Source organism: Peromyscus californicus, unplaced genomic scaffold, assembly GCF_007827085.1.
Source record: "Peromyscus californicus insignis strain IS unplaced genomic scaffold, ASM782708v3 Scaffold_18__1_contigs__length_77618521, whole genome shotgun sequence".
Classification (NCBI taxonomy): domain Eukaryota; kingdom Metazoa; phylum Chordata; class Mammalia; order Rodentia; family Cricetidae; genus Peromyscus; species Peromyscus californicus.
In genome coordinates, this window is record NW_026294480.1 from 818,751 (window position 1) to 842,730 (window position 23,980).

At 50.3% G+C, this 23,980-nt stretch overlaps 1 protein-coding gene across 1 annotated transcript; it reads left to right on the plus strand.

The window, feature by feature from the left end:
- Positions 1-3,086: 3,086 nt before the first annotated feature.
- On the plus strand, positions 3,087-23,088 carry Slc6a19 (solute carrier family 6 member 19). The gene is made up of 12 exons (XM_052742788.1): positions 3,087-3,288; positions 10,556-10,696; positions 11,839-11,976; positions 14,142-14,323; positions 14,648-14,758; positions 15,093-15,205; positions 18,700-18,828; positions 18,967-19,123; positions 20,481-20,685; positions 20,803-20,962; positions 22,514-22,676; positions 22,821-23,088. Exons 1-12 carry the CDS (start codon positions 3,087-3,089, stop codon positions 23,022-23,024), a joined length of 1,905 nt encoding a protein of 634 aa, XP_052598748.1. The 3' UTR covers positions 23,025-23,088.
- Positions 23,089-23,980: the final 892 nt, after the last annotated feature.

Here is a 23,980-nt window from a genome sequence, read left to right on the forward strand (position 1 = left end):
GAAAGGGACCCACAGATGTGGATTCACCAGCCTTAGGCACCAGCTCAGGACTCTGGCACACTGTATGTGTGATCAGTTTGCTTAGAACCTGTAAGCTGTATAGCCGGGCAAAGAAACAGCACTGTGCAAAAGGAGAGACTTAGGGGGCCTCAAGGGGATGAGGCCTGAGAACAAGCTACAGAGCTGACTGAGAGCCCGGCAGGCAGCACCTTGCTGACCAACTGGAGGCTGGTGGTCTCTGCTGATAGTGATGATGGAGCATTCTGAGCAGGAAGCAAGATCCTGTATCAATATCTGGGCAATGCAAATGCTGTTCTGGGCTGCTCTACCTGAGGAGCTGAGGTCATGGAAGGCTGCCTCTGGACTGTGCAAAAAAAGCAGGGGTACCACGAGACCCTTAATAGTGGCATCACAGATGGCAGCATCTGACTAAGTCTCACTCCATGCCCAGCCAAAAGGCCAGATCCCCAGACTGAAAAAGTTTGGCTCTGACCCCAGGCAGCTGCCCCCGATCTCATTTGCCCACTAGGGTTGTAAGGCAGAGGGACACCTGGCATCACACCTTCAGTGGATACGGCACACGCAGGGTTGAGGAGGTGTGCAGAAAACAGGTGGTAATGATAGGGTCCCATAGGGCTCATAGGAAAATCCCCATCTGGACCAGTCCTGACACAGAGCCTTGCCTGTCCACTCAGCCTGGGCACCAGCCTTGCAGGCAGAGTCATTTCCGCCATTTTCTCAGGAAATGACTGGCATTAGACAGCTTGTGTGCAACTCACAGGATGTAAGGCCTCTGCACTGATCACGTAGACTGTTGCCCAGGTGACGTGACTCTGGATCCCAGTTCCTCTATCTCATTTCTTCTGTGGAAGCGACTAGAGGACTTGAAGGGAGGGAAAAGTCCGGTCTGTTCAGAGAGTCTCGTATGGACAGAGTCCTTCCTGCCGCTTCCATAGGCCTCACACTGCGTATCCAGAGCAGGCCTGGGTCCTCGCTCTAGCCTCCCTGCTGGTCTTCTGGGCCACGCTACATCTCTTCCCCTCTACACAGGGTCTTTCATTCCCTGTCCCCAGATCTCACCACCTGGCCTGGGTGTCCCATCCTCTATGTCTTCGTATTGCTGTCTCTCTGTCTCTCTATTTCTCTGTATCTCTGTGTGTCTGTCTCTGTCTTTATTTCTGCCTCTTTCTATCTCTGTCTCTCTCTCCGTGTCTCCACCAGCATCTCTTTGTTTCTGTCTCTGTCTTTCTATGTTGTCTGTGAATCCCTCTGTGCCTCTCTCTGTCTGTCTCTGTATCTCTGTCTTGGGTGTCTTTATTTATCTCCCTGTGTATCTCTCTTGGTCTCCATCTGTCCCTCTCTATCTCTGTCTCTGCAGGTCTTTTTTTGGTCTCTGCCCATTTGTGTATCCATCTCTGTTCCTGTGTCTTTCTTTATCTCTGTCATGTCTCTTTGTCTTCCAGACTCTTCCTTCAAATCTCTGTCTCTCTTTATCTTTGTCTCTCTGGATCTTTTTCTGCCTCTAGCTTTGGGTCTCTTGCTCTCCGTCTCCATCTCTGGCCCTTTCTTCACCCTCCCCTTCTGTTATTCTGATATTCCAAATGTAAACTTGGTCTCCTCTCTGGCCTCCGCCCTATCAGAGTTTCCAGTGTGTTTGGCCAAAGGTCAGACCCCTGAACTTGCTCTGCCCTGAGTGATGCCCCTTTCCATCTCTGTTATTCAGGAACATCAGCAGGAGCTAATGTAGGGGACGCAGAGAAAGCTGGGCTTTGGGCTTTATCATCTAGTGGTGTGGATCACTGATGAAATAAGTAAGCAGAGGCAGAATTTAAAAGTCCTATCATCATTTATTTTTAAAAGGAGAACAATTTAAAGGGAGAAAGATCACAGAAAATAAAAAGTCCTGTGAGTTCTAGGAAGGCCATGACGTGATGTGGGGGAGGGTGGATCAGCAGAGTCCGGGAAGGGCCCTCCTGGAGAGCTGACCCTTGAGGCTGGACCAAGGTAGGTGGGAGGGGCATAGAGAGGACTGAAGGGGGCATAGGGTAGCATTATCCTTTGCCCTCAGGAAGCTCAGGATGGTTCCCAGGGGTGGGCAAGTCATGGGGTAGGCAGGGGAGGCAGAGGGGAGGTATTCAGAACAGAGGGCATGCCCCACCCAAATCCTACCCTGCAAAGTTCGAATGACGTGAACCCTATCTCTGCTTCTGTCTTAGTTTAGACATAACCCCTGGGAACTTCTCCTTGGCTTTCTATCCTCAAAGGTCTAGTAAGGCCCATTACCCTCAACCTTTCCTGGCACCTGGTGGCTATCCTAGATGTGATACTGGCTTCTCTGTATCTCCCCAGCTGGCTGCGCTGCTGGGGACAGAGCCTCATCGGCATCGTTGCCTGGCATCAGCGCTAGCAATCTCCTCATCTTCTAAGTGCTCTCTGGAAGAACGGAAATCCTGCAGGGCTCCAGATGCTGGGGTTAGTCATGGGTCCTCTGAGGAGCATTTAGAGCCCAGAGCTGTGCCTAGAGGAACCCAAGACATATTGTGGCACTTCATGTGAGCAGCAACTACGGAACAGGCCTTCAACCACCTCCAGAAAAAATGACGGGGTGGGCAAGCCCCTGCTCAGTTTTCTATAGGTTGAACAGATTTCTGGGAGCTCCGATAGTCTGGGGAGACCCAGCATCCTGCTGGTCAGCACAGGACCGCAACAGACACCAGCTATTTGATTTATTTGGTGGAGGTCCTTCTCTCTTTCCTGGGGAGTGGGTCTGGCACTGCCCCCCCTCCACACCCCACCCTGGTCTACGTCTGGGTTTGTGTAGGGGGAGGGGTGGTCAGACCTTCAACAGGACCTCCTGTCAGTGTTTGGAGGGGGTGGCTTTGCTGGTTGGGCTGGGTGCCTCTGCAGATAAGGCATTAACAGCACTGCGGACGCACCCTGTGGATCTGCTGACGCCTCCTTTCGGCCCAGGTGCTTGGGGTGAGGTGCCAAAGGTTCTCTATAAAGAGCCAGGGCTCCTGGCCACCACCACTTGCCCTCTGGCTGCTGAACTGCCTGTGTGTGCCAGGCCCAACCCAGCGACCACCATGGTGAGGCTTGTGCTGCCCAACCCTGGCCTGGAGGACCGGATTCCATCTCTGCATGAATTAGAGGTCATTGAAAAGGAAGAGGCCGACTCCCGGCCCAAATGGGACAACAAGGCCCAGTACATGCTCACCTGTGTGGGTTTCTGCGTGGGGCTGGGCAACGTGTGGCGCTTTCCCTACCTATGCCAGAGCCATGGAGGAGGTAGGAACCGGGACCCAGGTTGGGGCGTGGGTGTCTATGGGTTGAGGCTAATGTAGGAGCCCAAGACTAAAAACATGGACCAAGGATACAGGATGGACATTTCCCAAGATTCAGCACTCAAGAGGGTCACAGACAGGGAAGGAAGAGGCAGGCCAGTGGTCTCAAGTTGTTAGTGAGAGACACGCGTGCCTCCCTCACCATGTGAATTGGGTGGTTTATGAGGGGCTGCGAACAATCTCCCCCTGGAGACGAGGATGGCATAGCTAGTTCCCTGAGTTGACACCCCTCCCTGAGGGTAGAACACTCACCCACTTGGCAGGAGGTTACTGTATGGTCCAGTTGGAAGAGGGAGAGTTGGGATCCAAAGGATGACCCTCAGAGGACAGTGGGCATGGATGGAGCCTGTCTTGTTGGACTCCTGGCTGGTCCTGGACCAGCATGCACCGAGCAGAGCTGCCACACTCAGTGATTCTGCTGCACTCAGTGACTCACAAGCCTCGGCTTGTGTGGCAGCCTTTAAAAGAACATTGGCTTCCCCAGCCAGGCCCCATGATTCCCCAGCTGCACCTCCCTTTCAGAGAGACCCAGACTCTGACCCTTGTTCCACTGAAGGTGGTCCACAACACACTTCCAGGTGACTCAGGAGGGCACAGCTGGGGCACAGAGACCACTGGTATAGCTGCCCCATAGGCTCCTACATCACAGAAACTTCTGCCAGTTGGTACTCTAGCTTTTTAAATCCCCAGCCCCACAGGGGCTGCTGCACCTAGGAAACACACACACATGCACACACACACACACCACAAACTCACAAACATCCTTGAGCTTTCAGGGGAACGTCTCACCTGGAGCCCAGGCTCTGCCTTCCTAATGTGGTACTGTCAGTGGCGGTATGGGCAGGCCTGGCTGCTGCAGAAACTGGCTCTGCTGGGCCTGGGGTGTGCCACAGGTGGGGTTCCAGACATTCTCCTCTTAAGAGGGATTCTCTGACTCAGGAGCTTTCTTGACTTCCAGTTTGTGTAGACACACACTGGCATTGTGATGGGAAGTTGTCACAGCCACTGTGCCGCTGTGTAGATGTGTAGGCTGGCTGTTTATGACTCTGCCAGGACCTTTCGCTCAGGCCAGGCTCCGCAGCAAATGAGAGAGCAGACAGTCCCAGGTTTTGCTATCCAGTCGACCTAAACAAAACTGGCCCAAGGCTTTCCAACCTCCTGTCCTTGGACCCCCTCTACTTTCCCAGGACCTGGTTTGGATGTAGAGACCCCCACAGCAAGCAGTTTCAGGTCAGAAAAACAGACCCTGGCCTTCCTCCAACTTCCACCCAGGCAGGGCACCCTCAGGCTCCCCTACATTCCCCGGCTCTGCAGGGATGTGGAGGTGCCACATGAACCGAGGGTAGGAGACAAGCACAGGTTTGTCAGTTCTGTGCCTAGGAGAGAAGGGCTGGGCTGAGCCTGCCCCACAAGGAATCGTTCAGGGTTTCCACAATAGAGCTGTGTCTAAGGTCCAGGCTTCTGTGGGAATCTCATGGGGATTCCCAACACCTGAGATCATCTTGTCTCTGAGCTAACAATGCCCTGGGGATCCTGGGGCTGTGGTGCTGCCCCTGTAGGTGTGTGGTGAAGTGGTCTGTGGATCAGGCAGTATTATAGACCTCTGTGCCAACCCTGGGAAGACAAGAGGGGATGTGCTGAGAAGGCTCTGGCCATGGCCTTGGTTCCTTGGTCACACTGTTCTGAGCTTTTACTTCCTGAGAGGGCCTGGGCTTGGGTTTCAGAGAGGCAGCTCAGGTAAAGTGGGGAAGACACCTCTTGGAGGAGCCGTGTCTTTGGGTCACTCTGGCCTGTGTTGCCCACATCCTACATAGGCCGGACACTCACCCAGAAGGAAGGGAAGTGTGTGTGTTTGGGCTAGGTGGACTCAGAAGAGCAGGACCCAGAGATGGTCCTCCTGACCTGAGGGCTGGCTTCTTGTTCCTATGACTTCTCACAAACAGTACTATCACATGGTAGGTTTTTTTTCTTACCTGAAACTCTGGACTCTGGCAGAGAAGGCCTGTAGGTGAGGCTAGCCTCATCTAGCCTCCAGAGGAAACTTAAATAGACTTAGAGAACTAAGGGTCTCCCACAAGCTCTTGGGGGACAAGAGACCACGACAGGTATTAGTAGACAAGGGGACAATGGACCTGGGTGGTGTCCCTGGGCATCCAATACTCTTAGACCGTATACCCTGATATCCTGCCTCCTGAGAGTTCTCAGGTTTGTCGGCGACACAAACTTCCAGCTCAGCACGGATCACTGAAGCTGAGCAGACACGAAAAGCCGGCAGCCCTGGCTCCTCTGCAGCTTTACTCTTGGGAACTCAGACTGTCCACCAAAAATTACACAGGCCAGTCACCAACTTCCATAGTGAACCTGGGTGAGATGGACTTGCTTTGGGCCCTTTTCCTGGGGACTGTGTACTCAAAGGTAGTGTAGACACACAGCAGTCCAGGGTCAGCCTCCTAGACCAACGGCACTGCATCTTGGTCCTGGTGTTCACATGTGTGAAATGGAAGGAATGTGATGGCGGATACTAAGGCTGTCTCCAACACTGCCTACTTGGGGGCTGTACTTGGCAAACCCAAGGAGATCATTGGGCCAGTCACGTGCAGAAGAATGGGCTAGCCTTGGTCAGCTGGACCCTAATACTACTTTTTTGCACATGGAAGTGACCATATCTACCCAGGATACCCTGGGCATGGTTGTCCATCTATGTCCTGGCCCTGGCTACAAGCCTTGGGCCACTGGGAGCCCCCACTCTTGTTCTGTGTCCATGTTGGGTGACATGGGCCTGGCCCAGATGCTGCCTTCCTTCCAAGGACCAGGTTGGCCCACACAGAATGTTCCCAGCCTTCTCCATGCATCCTCCAGTGATTCTCCACTGTGAGCCCATGACCCCCTGGTCTAGTCCTGATGACCTTGTGTACAACCATGTGCAAGTATGTGCAGCATACACCACTGCTGGAAAAAGAAAACAGAGTGGAATCCGCCTGTAGCACCTGCCTTCTCCCTCTAGCCCCTTCCCTCCTCCCCTCTCCTCTCCTCCTACTTCCCACTCCTGACTAAAGACAGAACTGGGCCTTCTTCAAGCTGCACATTCAGTCTCCCTTCAGCCCCACTTTGCCATGATCTCTACTGGTGTTTCTCTCTGTGTAAACAGCAAATGCCAAGGACTCCGGGCAGCACCAAAGGCCTTATCTCTGGAGACCTTTGGACATTAGTCTTTGGTGTTGCATCCTGGAGCCCCAGCTTCCTCCTGTCCAATACCTGTACCCACTTCCTCTGCCCCTACACCTGCGGAGAGGTGGCACATTAGCTCAGAGATGAAGATCCTATCCAGGACTGGTACTCTGTCACCTTCCACAGAAGCCCAGGTCTTATATCAAACTTGCTGCTCTGAGCTGGGAACACCATTTGAGCCCCACCCTAGGAACCTCCAGACTATCATCATCTGACCCACCCCACATGACTGGCTCCCCTGTGTGGGGCACAGAGAAAGCAAGTGCTGGTTTACCATCCTTGGTTCACTTACTTGGTCAACCCCAGGGCCTATAGAGAAAGGAGAACATCTCCCTCTCTTTTTCTCCATCCCTTTCTGTTTCTTCCTGTGTCTGCTTCTCCTGTCTCTGCATCATCTTGTCTCTCATCTGTCTCTGATTCTCTGTGTCTCTCTGTCTGTCATCTCTCTCCCCTTGTTTCCTTCTGTCTTTCCTTGCCTCTCTATCTGCTCTAGTCTCTTTGTTTCTGTCCCTTCTCATGTACTTCCTTCCCCCTGTCCCTCTCTGCCCCTTTCTGCCTCTTTCCTTGACTTTCTATGTCTCTGTCTCTTCCTGTCTCTGTCAGGTGGGATGATTGAAGCACAATCCTAATTAGTCTTAACAATAAAAACCTGGAGTCAAATATCAAGGGTGAAAGCTAAAAGATGAGAGAAGCAGAGCAGCCAGCCACTAGAGATTTCTTACCTCTAATCTCAGACTGAATAGGGGGATCCTGTCTCTACAAATCTTCAGACTGAACGGGGGGAGATCCTGTCTCCACCACCTTATATTTTTGTCTTTACCTCCCACATGCTGGGATCAAAGGCTTGAGCCACCACCGCCTGGCTCTATTCCTCTTTTTAGACGGGTTCAATCTCGTGTAGCCCAGGGTGACTTTGAACTCCTGATCTTCCTGTTTCCTCATCCCAAGTGCTGGGTGGTGGGTGTGTGCCACCACAGCCTGACCTCTATGGTTAACTAGTGGCTAGTTCTGCCCTCTGATCTCCAGGCAAGCTTTATTTGTCAGAACACAAAGTATCATACAACAGATGCTGGTGCCCTGGCCTGGCAGAGATAAGGCTGCATCCTGAGTGGTGTTGGGATGTTGTGATGTCTTCGTGTTCTTCTGTGACAGGCCCGGGAGTCTGTGCCAGAGACACCTGGGCATGAAGGGATATGACATGTATGGGACCATGGTGGGCTCACAGCTTTTTTTCTCTGGACCTCTCCCCAGGGACTGCCATGAGTTCTAGCAGGACAGAATCCCAGGTCAGTGGCTAGAGGTTCTTAAGTATTGAGGGGAGTCCAGACTGCTCTCGAATGTGGATTCTTAGGCCATGTCAGTTTGAGCTTTGTCCGCACAGAGCCTCACTGAGACCTTCAATAGAAGCAGTGGCGATTCTCAGCCTCAATTCTCTCCCTGTGTTCTTCTAAAAAGAAGGAATGTGATGATGTTGGGAGTAAATGCATATGAAAATTCTCCTAAACTTTGTGATTTCTCCAAAGCTCCTGCCACCTCTTTCCTGTCAGCAGCAGTCTGGTGCTGGCTTTCCTACAAGATACGTGCAAAGATGAAACCTGGCCTTCATGGACACAGTACTTTCTGTAGGGCAGCACATGTCTATCCTTATTTTAAAACAGTCCCCAAGTACCTAACTGTTTAGTCTGTCCATTGTCATGAGGCATGTTCTGGGATAGGTCATCTTCTGTCTGGTTTGGCCCCGGCACTGGCCTACCACTCTTTCCAAATGCCCACACAGCAGCATACTTCAAAGGATAATTCTTAACAACTCAAAATCTGAGGTCAAATGTGATAGCTAAAGTGTCCCTCAGATGAGAGGGAATTGTGATGGGAAGCTTGCCACTGTAGGTATAGAGAGGGCTTCTTGTGTTTTCTGCTCTCAGCTTCCCTGTGTGAGAAAAACATGTTTCTTAAAATGTACCTCTTTGCCATTTTTAAATGTCTTGCTCAGTGGCTTTAAGTACATCTAAGTGTACAGTATCACTATTGTCTATCTCTGGAACTCTCATTCTCTCCAACTGAAAATGTTCCTGTTATCACCACCCCATACTGCTTCCTGCCCCTGCAACCTCCATTCTATGGTTTCTGTGAACATGTCATCTCCAAGGACCTGTATGGTAGACCATATGGGCTTTTGGTGACTGGCTTTTGCCTAACTCAACAAAATCCCCCATCTTCATCCCTGTGTTGAAATCTCACCGTACGGATGGGTCATGATGTGTTTATCCACTCAGCCACTGAATGGTGCTGCTGTGAATACAGGCATCGAACATCTCGTTGGGGCTCTGCTTTCTCTTAAGTACCTAGAAATGGAATTGCTGGGTCATGTGGTGGTTCTATGTCTAATTTTTTTCCAGGAATGACCCTATTACTTTCCATGATGGTTGCACTGTTCTGCTTTCTCACCAACAGTACTGAGGGCTCTAGTCTCCCCCTCTGCGTGAGCTTATAATTTTCTTTTCTGCTTTTGTGGTGTGAGGTAGTATCTCATAATTTGGACTTAACATTCTCTGCATGCTGAGTGATGTGAACATCTTCTCAAGTGTTACTAGACTCTGTGTGTCTTCTCTAGGTCAACATCTCTTGGGGGTTTGTGACCATTTTTAAGTTGGATTTCGTTTGAGTTTTGTCCTCTAAATATTCTGAGAAATTTAATACCTCAACGGACTTGTAGTTTGCAAATGTTTTTTTTCCTATTCCACAGGCTGTCTTCTCAACTCTGTTGATAGTGGTGGTTGTTTTCATTCTTTCTCTCCCTTCGTCCCTCCCTCCCTCCCCCTTCACTCCCTTTCTCTTTCTCTCTTTGTCTCTCTCTTTTGAGGCAAGGTCTCTACATAGTCCTGGCTGTTTTGGAAGTCACTACGTAGACCAGGCTAGCCCAGAACTCACAGAGATCCACTTGTTAGGATTAAAGGCATGTGCCACCATGCTCAGCTCTTCACCATGCTCAGCTCTTTTTTCTCTTTTTAGACTTACTCAGTTACTATGTGTGTATATGAGCATTCGCCTACATTGTGTAAGCGTGTCGTGTTCATGCCTGATGCCCATGGAGGTCAGAAGAAAGTGTCAGATCCCCTGTAACTGGAGTTACAGAGGGTTGTAAGCCACCATGTGGATGCTAGAAACTGAAGAAAGCTGTTGCAAGAGCAACAAGTGCTCAATATCCTTTGAGCCACCTCTCTAGGCTCAATACTGTTATTTGGTATACATTATGTAAACTTTTTTTCATTAACATAGTTCTTATAGAAACATAATTAATACACAGGATGCCACTGAAGATTCTTAAAGCACAGGAGAGACACACTTCCTAACATTAGAGCTGGTAGGTCTGTAGTACAAAGGGTTTGCACAGATGAGGGCAATGTCGCCGGTTATTTGAGACCATCATTGTACTCACTACACTTTGAAGTAGAGAACACACTCCAGTAATGGGGCTGCTCTAAGCCAAAGGGTGCTTGCATCTTCTCCTGGTTCTCCACCATCACCAGTGAAGACATCCCTTCTCATGCTGTGGACAGCCGATTTAGCATTAGTGGACCGTGCAGTGACACACCATCCCCACAGCAGCTAATCTCAGAGGTTGTAACTCTGTCCCTCTGTCCCCAAGGCTCTGGTCAGTGAGGGGCTTGGGGCCAACTCATCCTCAGCCAGTAGACACCCTATGTGTCTTTGGGTTACTGTCAGTGAGCAGGGTGACACTGTTTAGTGTTCTTCAAACCAGCAAGGAGTGTTAACACACGTGAGGAGACAGTGGAGACTGTTCACCTGAGGGATCCTTCCAGGCTGTGAAGTCTGCTGTGGCTCCACTCACATGGCTAACTACTACATACCAGCTCTGTTCAAGGGTGTTGGTGGCAACTAATCATTAGAACAAAGGTTTTGAAGTGCCTGTCCCCAGGTGGTGTCCTAACCTGTAATGACATGTCCTGCTTCTTCCCATCCAGGAGCCTTCATGATCCCGTTTCTCATCCTTCTGGTCCTGGAGGGGATTCCCTTGCTGCACCTGGAGTTTGCCATTGGCCAGCGGCTACGCAAGGGCAGTGTGGCCGTGTGGAGCTCCATCCACCCAGCTCTGAAGGGCGTAGGTGTGTGTCAGTGCTTCCAGCTGGCCTGGGGTTTACAGGGCCCGTCTAGTTCCTCCTTAGCTTTCACAATCAGTTCTAAGCTCTTTTTCTAACAGAGACCCTCAAGAACCCTTCACTAGAATCCATGGGAGTCCGGGTTGCAGCATCTAGGCCAGGCTACTCATGGTCCTCAGGGAACAGACAGGCCAGCAGAGGTCGCCTGAGTTCCCACAGCCCAGAGCACAAGGAAGATCTAGATGCTAGGTGAGAGCAGTTAATCCTGTTTTCCTAGAGCAAAAGCCTCCAGGGCCAGAAGGTGGAGCTGGTAGCCTGCTCTGTCCACTCCTGCACACTCAGCAAGGACGCCCACTACTGCCCCCAATCCAGATGTGATCACTCATTTACAAACTCTGGCTTGGAGACAGTCTCATTAAGAGGACATGGCTCACTGAGAGCTCAGAATGCAGCTCAGTGGTGTGGGCTCTCCAGCCAGGAAAGAGGAGGGCAGGGTCCATGGACAGAGAGTTCAGATGTGTTTATTCCAGAAGCCCAGTGCTGGACAGCCCATTGCACACAGAGGCCACGGATGTCAGGCCCTTCCTGCCCCTCTCATTCCACCCACGCCCTGAGTCTCTGGCTCTTACATTTCCCCTCCTCCTTTTCCTTCTTTTTCTCCGTTTCACACACGTACTTGGATTTTAGTTTCACAATCAAAAAAGCAAGTTCATGAACTGCTTAGAAGTCAGCCCGTTGTCCCAGATGCTGAGCCGTCGCCCACTACGATCTCTGCTTGCTTCTCTCACTAGTTCTTGGCAGAGATTTTCCCAGGTCAAGTGGGCCTCCCTGAGTGAGATCCACCCCCACTGAAATTGTCAAAAAGCTGTTTGCGAGGGTTCTATGACTGCTTGCCTGGATACATCTCTAGGGGCCACAGGCAGAGCAGGCAAGGGTGCAGAGTGCTGGGAATTTGAGCTTACTCTGAGAGAGTCAGGTATACAAGTGGTGTCACACTTCTAGGTCCTGGCTGGGCTGTATCTGCTCTGTAGGCTGGGGAGCAGCCCCCTCCCTGGGTCCTACTGTGTCCCTGGGGTGGGACAGCATATCCATGCACTCACCTGCTAGAGATACCTGTGCACCCTCCACAGTGACATCCCTCCCCACAGGCATTGCCTCCATGTTCACATCCTTCATGGTGGGCCTGTACTACAACACCATCATCGCCTGGGTCATGTGGTATTTCTTCAACTCCTTTCAAGAGCCTCTACCATGGAGTGAGTGTCCACTCAATGACAACCGGACAGGTGAGCCCTTGGCCCTAGACAGTGGAATGCAAATGCCATCCCCTGTCTCTGTCCCATCTTGTCTCAAAGTGTCACAGTGGGTTCATGTGGATCTGTGGAAAGAAAACTCAGAGGCATCTTAAGAATGAATTTAGCCTTTTGAGGATGCAGGGGGATCCAGTCTCTAAGAACTGAAACACTTTCCCTTTGCCCAAGGCTGTTTTACTTTTCTCTATATTTACACTTTAGCCAGTTGATTTCCATATGTTCAAAACAACATGAAAGAAGCTCCCAAAAATACAGTGCCAAGAACAAATTCCTCGATTCATCAGGTACCACAGTTTTCCAGATTTCCTGAACCAAGTTTTGCATAGGAATTGTATCCTTGGGAGACTCTAAGACAAGATTCACACAGAGCAACAAGAGAAACAAAAGGTGTCTGCTAAACAAAAGACAGATTAGGACTAGGTGCTACTCTCTGGAGCCCGGGCCAGGTGTAGCCCAGTGGGAGTGCAGCCACACCATCTGATATGCTATAGCTTGTAGAATGGAAGAAATCATACCTTGTGACCAGATACCTTTCATTTTGTAAGAACTGAATGTTTAGAGAACAGAGTTAGCAAAAACCAGAGCATCTCTAAGGCAACAGAATATATAAAAATTCATGTTGTAGGGGCTAGGGAGATAGTGTAGTCAGTTTAAAGTATTTACCATAAAAGCATGAGGACCTGAGTTCAATACCAAGAACCCATATAAAAAGTCAAGCACGTGACACCTGCAATACCAGTGAGCTGGGAAAGCAGAGACAGGAGGATTCTAAGGCCTTGCTGGCCATCCAGTCTAGCCTAGTGAGCCCGGGTCTCAGTGAGAAACCCTGCTTCAAAAAATAAGATGGATAGCTCCTGAGGAATGCTACTCAAACTGATCTCTGAATCAATTTTGTGTGTGTTCAAGGTGTGTAAACCTTCACACACCCGAACCTGCACACACGTGAACACACACTCACTTGTATACACACACACACACACACACACACACACACACACACACACACACACATACACACACATTCACAGGTATACCTATTACCTCAACATTTGGGAGGCTGAGGTAAAAGGATTGCTACAGTTTGAGGTCAGCATGACCTACACTGTGAGTTCCAGGTCAGTATGGGCTTCACTATGAGACCCTCTCACAACAAAACAAAACTGAAATCCACAGTCCAAGAAGAAAGCCTTAGACATGGTGATGTCCTATGTCTCACACTGGTCACATGTCTGAGGCCATCAGGAGAAGAGCCATGGGACGTGTGCAGGTGGCTCCAAGTCACCAGCCAGGGTACAGGTCCTTGTAGGAGACTTTTTGCTTTCCTTCAGCATGCTCCCTGGGTCTCTGCACAAAGAGGCCCCTCTGCCACAAGTATACTTTGCCACCCCTACCTTATCAGGCCCCTTTCCTCTGGAGACAAAGAGACACAGATCTTTGCCTGTGACCTATGGGACATATTTGGCTCACAGAGATACACACAGCTGCAGAGGGACATGAGCAGCCTGTTTGGTAACCATTGTCCTGACTGCCACAGAGTAGTGCTGAGGATTCACAGGAACCCCCAGAATGGGCTCCTTTTGGTCAAAGGACAAGCCTTGCCCAGGATCTTGGTTGGTCTCTTACAGTAGGAGAGCCCCCGTTGGTTCTTTGAGGAAGAGGTGCCCATGGTAATATGAGATAACATGGAGTTAGATTTAATGAGCATGGCCATGGCCACAGAGTCCCAAAGACCATCTGCTGCTTCAGTGGTGATAGGGGTCTTCTTCCAGGAGTCAGGAAGGAGCTGGTGCTCAGAGGTCTGGGCCCACACCAGAGCCCAACAGTGTCTCTTAGCAGACTTCACATAGATGAGCACCTACGTACAAACAGGTGTGTATATGCACATATATGAGAGTGTGTGGTATGTGGATACAGGTGTGTGTGTGTGTGTGTGTGTGTGTGTGAGTGTGTTCATGAGTTCTTATGTGTATATGTGAGGCTATATTCATGTGCACAAGTGTAGTCCTATTGTGAATGCTTCAGACACTGGCTAGGTGTCTGTCACTTAATGTTTCCTGCAGCCATTTTCTTTGGTTTATTCCTGGCTTGTCCCCGCTTTTGACCCACAGCTTGATGTGTGTGCTCATCTGCTCCCGCAGGCTATGTGGAAGAGTGTGCCAAGAGTTCTCCTGTGGACTACTTCTGGTACCGAGAGACTCTCAACATCTCCACTTCCATCAGTGATTCAGGCTCCATCCAGTGGTGGATCCTGCTCTGCCTGACATGTGCCTGGAGTGTGCTGTACGTGTGTACTATTCGTGGCATCGAGACCACTGGAAAGGTACAGTACGCAGCTGAGCACGCAGCCCCTTGCCACCAATCTTGAGGGTCGTCTTTCCTTACACACATGAGGCCTAAGTTGGAGGCCAGTTGATTCTGTGCTGAGATGCCTTTCAAGCACACACTGTAAAATCTAAGATTAATCCAAGATCTCTCTCCAATTGAATCAGATAATAAGAGAAATTGGAAAATGGAAGAGTGAGGCCCAATCTCCCCTGCACTGATTTGGGGTGACCTTGGCAGAGGGAAGGTCTGCCTTGTTTTCTTTGTCTGACCTCTGACCTGTATCCCATGTGGTGTCTCCCTACTCTGCTGTTCCTCACAGGCTGTGTACATCACCTCCACTCTGCCCTACATTGTGCTGACCATCTTTCTCATCCGTGGCTTGACTCTGAAGGGTGCCACCAATGGCATTGTCTTCCTCTTCACACCCAATGTGAGTCTCTGCCATCTACCAGCAGACTACCCCAGGGCTTCAGAACCCATGGAAGAAGTCCATGCTTCATTCTCTTGGCTTCAAGACAGCTTCTTTCTATATGGTGATAGCCAATTGCCTGACGCCCAGGCCAGTGCCCTGGCTAAGAAGGGCCTGGCAAGGGGTCAACCTACTCGTGGGCCATTAACATATGTACCCTGGATGAGGATTGTTGGGTGGCTTGACTTTTTTCCTCTGTGTAGAATGACATCCACTGCTGGGGAAGGAGCTCACTTCTTCCTTAGTGGAGGGTATGGCCTGGTCCCTGTAGTCACAGCTGAGTCCCTGTATGCAGATTACAGAGCTGGCCAACCCGAACACGTGGCTGGATGCAGGTGCCCAGGTCTTCTACTCCTTCTCACTGGCCTTTGGAGGCCTCATCTCCTTCTCCAGCTACAACCCTGTGCAGTGAGTATGGAGTTGGAGGGCGGGCCCTCGGGGACAGGGGTTGTGGGGCCCCTAGGAGCACCTTGGTGCTGGAGTCTCAGTTTCCCCGTCAGACCCTGAGGAATTCTGCTGTGCTGTTAAGAAGAAAAAGAAGGAAGGTATCTTACAAAGCCCAGCACCCAGCACTGGTGTTGGCCAGTGTGACTCAGCAGTTGTCCTCTGACCAGTCCTGTCTAAGCACAGAACAGGGCTGGCAGGAAAAGCAGGTACAGGCTTTGAGAGGCTGTCCCCTGGCTGGGTCCCTGGATGATCTCTGCTGCTTGGTCTAGTATGCTCCCTCCTCCGCTCCCAACTTGATGCCCACATTGTTCGCAGCCTGCCTCAGAACTCCAGGCCCCAGGTATATTGGTGCCCTCAAAGCCCACCCTGAACCCAGGTCAGATCCTGAAGGCTGTGACCCTGCCAGTTTTAGCCATGCATCCCTTCCTGACACCTTCTGGAAAGGTCCTAAGCTATGCAGAATCCCCAACATCCAGGGAGGATATAGGTGGTGTTTATTGTCTTCCACAAAGGCTTAGTGAGCACCAGCCTGGCTTGGTGCAACCAGACTTGTCTTCTGTGACCAGCAGTGGGTCAGGGAAAGCAGTGGAATCAGATGGCTTGGGGTGATAAGCCCAAGAGAGAACCGCCAGAGCTGGGCAGGGAGTGGGTGGAGGATCCTGGCAGGTCAAACAGAACTTCATAGGCTCGGGGTAGGCAAGCCCAAGGAGAGACTCAGGCATCAGACAGAGGTAGAGCAGAGACAGGACCTGACAGTAAGGGCAGGCCTGCAACAGGGGTGACACTGGGAGACGCTCTTCCTGGAGGGTGTGGCCCGTGGTCTGGCAGCACAGGCCCTTCAGAGGATGTGCTGGAGCTGGGTGGATGGGAAGGTGTTCCATCTGGACCATGCCCTTTAGTCACTGACTAATGGGTCCCAGGCTTCAGAAGGCCTCCTCTGGTGCCATGGAGAATGTTCTAGAAGGCAACCCTGGAAGTGCCGCTGCAAGTGGAGCCCGAGGGGATCTGTGGGTGAATTATTTTTATGACTTTTTTTTTTTTTTACAGTCCTGTCAGTTTGTAGCAGCCAGGCTCAAAATGTCAACTGTTAACTCATCACAGAGACCGAGAGGACTGTTCACTCTCACATGTGTGTAAATAATCAGTCAGTAGACTGTTATAGGTCACACGCAATACAGAACACTGGGCTGCAAACAGATACTACACGTGCGTATACTTTAAATTCTGGCCAGACAGCACTGGAGAATTCTTAACTCTGAAACACATACTCTATTAGGCAGGTTATTTTCTTCTTCTTTTTTTAATTAACATTTTTTTTCCTTTATTTTACACACCGACTACAGTTTCCCCTCCCTCCTCTCTTCCTGTTCCCTTACCCCCTCCCCATCCACCCACTCCTCCTCTGTCTCCATTCAGAAAGGGGCAGGCCTCCCATGGGCTTGAACATAGCATGGTACATCAAGTTGAGGCAGGACCAAGCTCCTCCCCCTGCATCAAGGCTCAGTAAGGTAATCCAGCGTGAGGAACAGGTTCCCAAAAGCCAGCTAAGCACCAGGGACAGGTCCTGATCTCGGTGCTAGGAGCCTTACAAACAGACCAAGTCACACAATTGTCACACATGCAGAGGGCCTAGGTTGGTTCTTTATGACATTTTTATTCCATTTGTATTTCGTGTATGAGTTCACTCACATGAGTCCGATGGCCTTAGTACATTCACACAGTTGTGGAGTCATTATTATTCGTTATTCGTTCTGGAGCGTTTTCATGAGCAGACACTCCTGAACTCCCAGCTCCCCTGGTGGCACTTGCCTGTTTCCGCCTCTGCTTTGAGTGTTTCCTGTGGGTAGAACTGGTGGCACGGGGTGGGTATCCTGTTTCTCACTGCCCCGATGCTTCCCTGACGTAGAGTGTGTTGGTGCCATGGTCCTATGTGGCTGGTTGACCACAGCCAAGCTGTGCTTACCCATCCACCTGCGGGGACTTGGCTTCCATTTTATAATTGTGATGGTGTTTGTGTCGCATGTGCTGTTGCTGTGTTCTGGTGAGTGTCTTGGAGGAGACATGCCATTCTGGCACTCTCGTGCCTCTTCATGACCAGCCATCTCAGGATCCACCAGGCCGATCTCCACAGCACTGCACCACAAGTTCCCCCCGGCTGTGCAGGGTGGCCTCAGTTTCCCTTCCTTGCCAGCTTTTGTGTTTGTCTGTGTTTTGGGGGCAGTCTTCCTTTCGGGTGGGGTGTCGTGCTGCAGTTTGACATGCACGTTTCTGCTGGCTTGTGTGCTCTTCTTTTGACGGCATGGGCAGCATGATAACAGCTGCGTTAGGGGTTGGGGTTGGAAGACCGGAGTAAGACCAGGGTATGTTCAGGGTGTGCTGAATGTTTCTAGTTGGGACTCCAGAGGATCCAATCAGGAAGTCAGTGTGGGGTCAAACAGAGCTGAAGGTAAGGGCCAAAGCCTTGGGTCACCCCTCCCCCCCAAGCTGTGGCCACATCTTCCATGACCCTGAGAGTCAGGAATGCACAGCTCTGTGCTGCATCAGTGCATAAACTCGGGACTCTCAGCTGGTCGGAAATACATCTGGAATCTGACCCTAGAACATCTCACCCTGTGCTGTGGGAGAGCACCCATCCTTCTGAGGCTCACAGACTCTGCAAGGCCAGATGGCTAGGGTGACTCTACTCTGCCCCAAATGCCAGCCAGAATGGTCAAGTCCCATCTGGAAAATTCTAGGATCTCTTTTCCTCCTTTTTATCTCAGGCAGGTAGCCCACCCAGCCCTGGATTCTCCCAGCCTTGGGACTATAGACTGAATTGCTTTCATAAATACTAATTCATAATTGCTCTTATAAACAAAACACTATGGCTTAAATAGGTAAAACCTCATCTTTTTTTTTTTTTTTGGTTTTTCGAGACAGGGTTTCTCTGTGTAAAACCTCATCTTTAAAGAGGCCTGGGTTGGGAGATAAGTTTCAAGCAGTAGAGAACCTGACTTGGTTTCCTTCTCTAGCCCATGGGGACGCTGCACCTGGTAGTGAGAGGTCAGGGCCTGTCCCTTCTGTGAGGCTGACGGCTGGCCTCAGGCCTAAGGTGGGATTTGATTCTAGGAATCTCCAACTCTTGTTATCCTGGGCTTTCAGAGGGTCTCCATAACCATGCTCTGTGTGGGTGGGAAGATTAGAACACAGTAAAGAAGACAGCAGCTTGGTTCAGGGTCAGGACACAGCCCTCTGGTCACCTTGAGTTCTCAGTGCCCACATGTGCCCAGATGACAGGACCTGGGTTCTCCTATATCACAGTAGCCTTTCAGTCATCGGTGAGCACTCAGGAACCCAGTCTTAGCCCTGGACACACTGGTTCTGCTGTGCTGCGTGCTGACACCCAGCCAGGGGACGTATGTCCTCATCTGTGAATCAGCTATGTTGTCCTGTGGTGACACCACTCTTGTCCCCAGCAATAACTGTGAGAGGGACTCTGTGATCGTGTCCATCATCAATGGCTTCACATCTGTGTATGCAGCCACCGTGGTCTATTCCATCATTGGCTTCCGAGCCACCGAGCGCTTTGATGACTGTGTCAACATGTGAGTCGACCCCTAGCACCTTGGGCTGTACCCAGAGGGCGTGCACGTAGACCCCACTCCTCCTTGCCCCACCCTTGCCGGTTCAGCCTCTGGGAAACTCCCACCGAGGACACACAGCAGCCTTTTCACCACTCCCAGGAACATCCTGACTCTCATCAATGCGTTTGACCTGCCCGAGGGCAATGTGACCGCCGAGAACTTCGAGGCCTTTCAACAATGGTGCAACGCCACCAATCCCGAGGCTTACGCACAGCTGAAGTTCCAGACCTGTGACATGAACTCCTTCCTTTCGGAGGTAGGTGTGGGTAAGGGGAGGGATCCTCTTTGGTTTTTGTGAGTCATACACAGGGGTTGCTCAGTTAGCATCTTACCTCCAAAAGTGGCAGAAGTTAAAAATTAGGCAGGGGGAAGGAGCCACTGTTAACCAATCATGACCCTCCTGGCACTGCTAGGACTTGACTCCTCCAGCCTCTCAAATCAATTATATAAAACACCCCCTGCTCCTCCCTTCCACCCCTCCCATCCCCCCCATTCTTTCTCAGATTCATACCCTCTTTTTCTTTGATTGTTTTATATACATGTATATATATCATATCTATGTTACATGTATATATATGTGTATATAATAGATACATATATATATTAATACAACCTGCTTAGTCCATTTACTGTTGCTTGTATGTATGTTATTTCAGGGAGGATCAGGTTGTTCCAGTACTCTTGGTATTGATAAGTATCTAGGGGCTTATCTTTGGGGAATTCTAATTCTCCTGCTCTCAGCATTCCTCAGTTGCCTGTAACTCTTTGTTTAGGGGTGCCTGCCTCCTTTCCCTCTCCCCTCAAGTGAGATTTAGATTTCCCCCTGTCTCATTAGCATGTCTATTGGTGTTGGTCTTGTTTGGGTCTTGTTTAGACAGGTGTCATGGGTGCTGCTTCCTTGTCATAAAAGGCAATATCACAGCTGTTTTCCTGGTCCTCCGGCTCTTACATCTTTCTGCCCCCTCTTTCATAATGTTCCCTGAACCTTGGGTACAGAGTTGTGTTGTAAATGCATCCACTGGGGATGGGTACCCAAGATCAGTTGTTCCCTGGATTTTGGTCAATTGTTTTCTGTAGTGGTCTCTACCTGATGCAAAGGGAAGTTCTGAGTGAAGAGAGGTGAAGACTCTAGTTATCTGTGGGTATAAGGATAGATACTTAGCATGTAGTTAGGAAGTACGCCAGTTTAGTAAAGTAGTGTAGGTTCTTCTTTTAGATCCATGACCTCACTAGTCTGGGGGAGTTGGCTTAGTCCAGTGCCAGGCATGATTTCCCTTTTGAACGGGCCTTCAGTCCAGTTCAACAGCTGGTGGTTAATGCCAAGAGATGAATGCCACTATTGAACCTGTAGGGAACATTGGTGTGGTTCACAAGCTGAGGAGGACCATGGTTTGCTTTCCTCCCTTGGCAGCTTGCTCGGTGCCTTCGGCGCTATGAGAGCTGGTCCTTGGGGAGGAGGTTTTCAGGTCAGATCCAGCTGGACTCCTCCGAGTCCTGTGTCCAAAGTGCATGGTGTCTTCAACAATAGGGATTTACCTTCAGCCTCTGGGAAGCAGTCGAGGGAGAGGAAGGAGAGGGACAGAGAGCTCAGGCGACCTTGTGCGTTGCTGCAGGGTGTGGAGGGCACAGGCCTGGCCTTCATTGTCTTCACGGAAGCCATCACGAAGATGCCCGTGTCCCCGCTCTGGTCAGTGCTCTTCTTTATCATGCTCTTCTGCCTGGGCCTCTCGTCCATGTTTGGGAACATGGAGGGTGTGACTGTACCCCTTCAGGACCTCAATCTCATGCCTAAAAAGTGGCCCAAAGAACTGATGACAGGTATGTATGACGCCTACTGTCTAAGGGAGACCTGCTTGTGTTCCTCATGGTGGTGGTGGGTGCAGCCCTGGATTGAGCAGCCTTGAAGCCACAGCTCTGCTTCCTGTCTGGCCACAGGCCTCATCTGCTTGGGGACATATCTCATCGCCTTCATTTTCACACTGAATTCGGGACAGTACTGGCTCTCCCTCCTGGACAGCTATGCTGGCTCCATCCCTCTGTTAATCATCGCTTTTTGTGAGATGTTTGCTGTCATCTACCTGTATGGAGTCGACAGGTAGGAGGGGCAGCTCTGTGGCAACAGGCCATTTTCCGCAGAAAAGCTGAGTTGCAGAATCCTTGCTAAATTGGGCCAGCCAAGTCAGGATAAGGGAGGTAGGCGTGCCACGGCACAAAGCCTTCACTATTGTGCAAGTGAATGTAGTCTTCCTTCACAGGAGTGGGCTGGCATTGGCTTAGTCCTGGAACTTGGTTCAAGAGGTGGAGAAAGGCAAGGTTAACCTTGCTGAAGTGATGCCTCCTTTCTTATTAAAAGTGATCTAAACAGTATCTCTAACTCCCAATAGCCCCTGATACCTATGCAAAGACAGGAATTTGTAGGTATACTAGAAACTGACTTGTAGTAACTTAGGGTGTGGAGAAAGAAAATGCAAAAGAAAATTCAGACACATCTGGTTACACACCTTTATATATAATCTAACTCTAAATATAACCTTCAGTCTGGGGCCCCAAGAGCAGCACTGGGACCAGAACAAAGGTAGGGAGAAGGTGGGAAGTGAGGGAGGGGAGGGGATACGTGCAAGGCAGCAGGACTCAGGCTCTATAGGACATGGATTTCACATGTCCTGAGGCAAGATGGGGCTCAGTGCTATTCATCTACTTGGGGTCTACATCAGTGGTACCTCTGGAATTGTGACTAGGCCCTTCTAGAGGGGAGGTGGACTCAACAGCTATCTAAAACTCAGGCTTGACCCAACATCTCAGGGCATCATTGCCATTGCTGCAAGGATTCGGGAAGCTACATCTTCAGGAGAAGCTGTATTGCAACCACTCTAGAATGATCTGTCAGTATCTTAAGTTGATGTAAGCCCTTTGCTGGAGGTCCTGTTCTGGAAAACCCATTTCAAGTCACTGAAAAATGAAAGTCCACATGGGACATGGACAAGGTTACATCAGCCCGAGGGAGACCCGATTCTAATAGGCTGAGGAAGCCATGTGGGGGCTGAGGTGCACAGGGCCAGACATGTGACTTTTGTGATGTTTGGGATCATCAACAAGGAATGTGTCAACTGAAACGTGGTTGTGACTAGCACACGCACAGTGGTCTGAACTCCACAGCACTGTGAGTAGCATGGGGAGGTGATTGCCCAAGGATGTGAAGAAAGGGCGTCACCATATGTCTCATTCTGATCGCAACAAATCCCTGTCTGCTGAAGGGAGTTCTGCCACAGAGCAGGCTTTGAGCAGGTCTTGTGGGTGTCACCTAACTTCAGGATGCTGCTGCCCACACACGGGCTGCTGAGGAGGGAGCAAAGTCTGATGGCCCACTGTCCTCATTGTCCATGACAGAAAGTGGGTGAGGATAGGAGACCTCTGAGATGAACTCATATCAGAGTGCTGTGGTGATTCTAAGAAGCTTGAGTGGTAGATGCTGACAACCTAGGACCCCTCTACTCAGGCACATATTTGCCTGCAAAGTTAGAGGACCTTATCAAGGGAAGGCAAGGCATAATATCCCAAGATGACAACCATTGTTCAAGATAGAGAAAACTGGCCAGCCATCTGCCTTCATGCCACCAGTGACCCTGTCCTCTGGCCTCTGCTGCAGGTTCAACAAGGACATCGAGTTCATGATCGGCCACAAGCCCAACATTTTCTGGCAAGTGACATGGAGAGTGGTCAGCCCACTGATCATGCTGCTCATCTTCCTCTTCTTTTTTGTAGTTGAGGTCAACAAAAAGCTCATGTATAGCATCTGGGACCCTGACTATGTAAGTGCCCAGGCAGTGGCTGGGTGGAGAGGGAGGAGACCTGAGGGGAAAGAGGCAGGCAATGGGGCATGTGGGCGGTGGAAGGTAGGATCATGAAGATTTGCAGACCTCTTCCCCATCTGTTCACTGTGCATCTCTCCCCAGGAGGAGTTTCCAAAACTGCAGAAGGTCCTATATCCCAACTGGGTGTATGCGGTAGTGGTCATCGTGGCCGGGGTGCCCAGCCTCACCATCCCCTGCTTTGCCATCTACAAGCTCATCAGAAACCGTTGCCAGAAATCTGGGGACCAACACGGGCTGGTCAATACGCTGTCCACAGCCTCTGTGAATGGGGACCTGAAGTACTGAGTGGGCTTAGCCGGGATAAGGCAGAAGATGGTGTGTGGAGGAGGGCAAGAGGCAGGACCCTTGAGGGAAGCAGGCTGTAATGTGTGTGAATGTGTGAGTATACATACATGCATTTATATGTCACACAGATGTGTACACAAGTGTTACACAAACATGTGGGATACATAGGCATGTTTATGTGTACATAGCAGTTGCACACATGTATATATAGATGTGTATGTACATATGTGGTACATATGCACAAATGTGTATATGTGTAAGTATGAGTTTGTGCATGCATGTTGTGCATATACACTGGGAGGTGCCTATATATTTGTGTATACATGTGTATATGCACATGGGTGTTATCTGTATGTTTATATATATGCTCATGTGTTAATACATATGTGTGCACACATGTATATATATTCACACATGTACATATAGATGTGTGTATATAAATATATAAACATGCTCTCATAAACCTATGTGCATAGATGTATGTGTGTATCTTCACATGTGAATTTTGTGTATTGTATATGTACATGCATGTACATGTATATACACTTATGATTGTGCATTGCATACAGATATGTGCACATGCCTATGCTATCTTTGTACAGGTGGCACACGTGTGAAAATGTTTTTACATGTTCATGATGGAAGTGCCTACCACTCTGGTCTGGTTGCCCTCAGCTTACCCTCATTGTAGGGCTTGGACTACCATCTGGGGACAGACAAGGCTCAGGACCCACCTTGTGCTGCAAATTCCTGGCAGAGAGCCAAAAGTGAAGCTGTTGAGGCCCCAGGCTGGTCTCCTTCCCTCTGAGTAGGAGGTAGGAGGTGAGGCTATGCTGCTGGCCTGGCTCCTGGGCACATTGTCCCTGCCCACTCCCAGCTGATCCCCTGCCCCTTGCTGTGAGTGCTGGACAAGGCCCCTGAATTGGAAGTCTGGGTCTTTCTGCTCCTTAAGAAGA

What these genes read in the sequence shown, in the direction of transcription:
- Slc6a19 (XM_052742788.1), top strand. Translation starts at nt 3,087, where the DNA reads ATGGTGAGGCTTGTGCTGCCCAACCCTGGCCTGGAGGACCGGATTCCA. An exon ending in TCTTCCTCTTCACACCCAAT is followed by an intron (nt 14,759 to 15,092) that starts GTGAGTCTCTGC and finishes CCCTGTATGCAG; the next exon opens with ATTACAGAGCTGGCCAACCC. An exon ending in TGAACTCCTTCCTTTCGGAG is followed by an intron (nt 19,124 to 20,480) that starts GTAGGTGTGGGT and finishes GCGTTGCTGCAG; the next exon opens with GGTGTGGAGGGCACAGGCCT.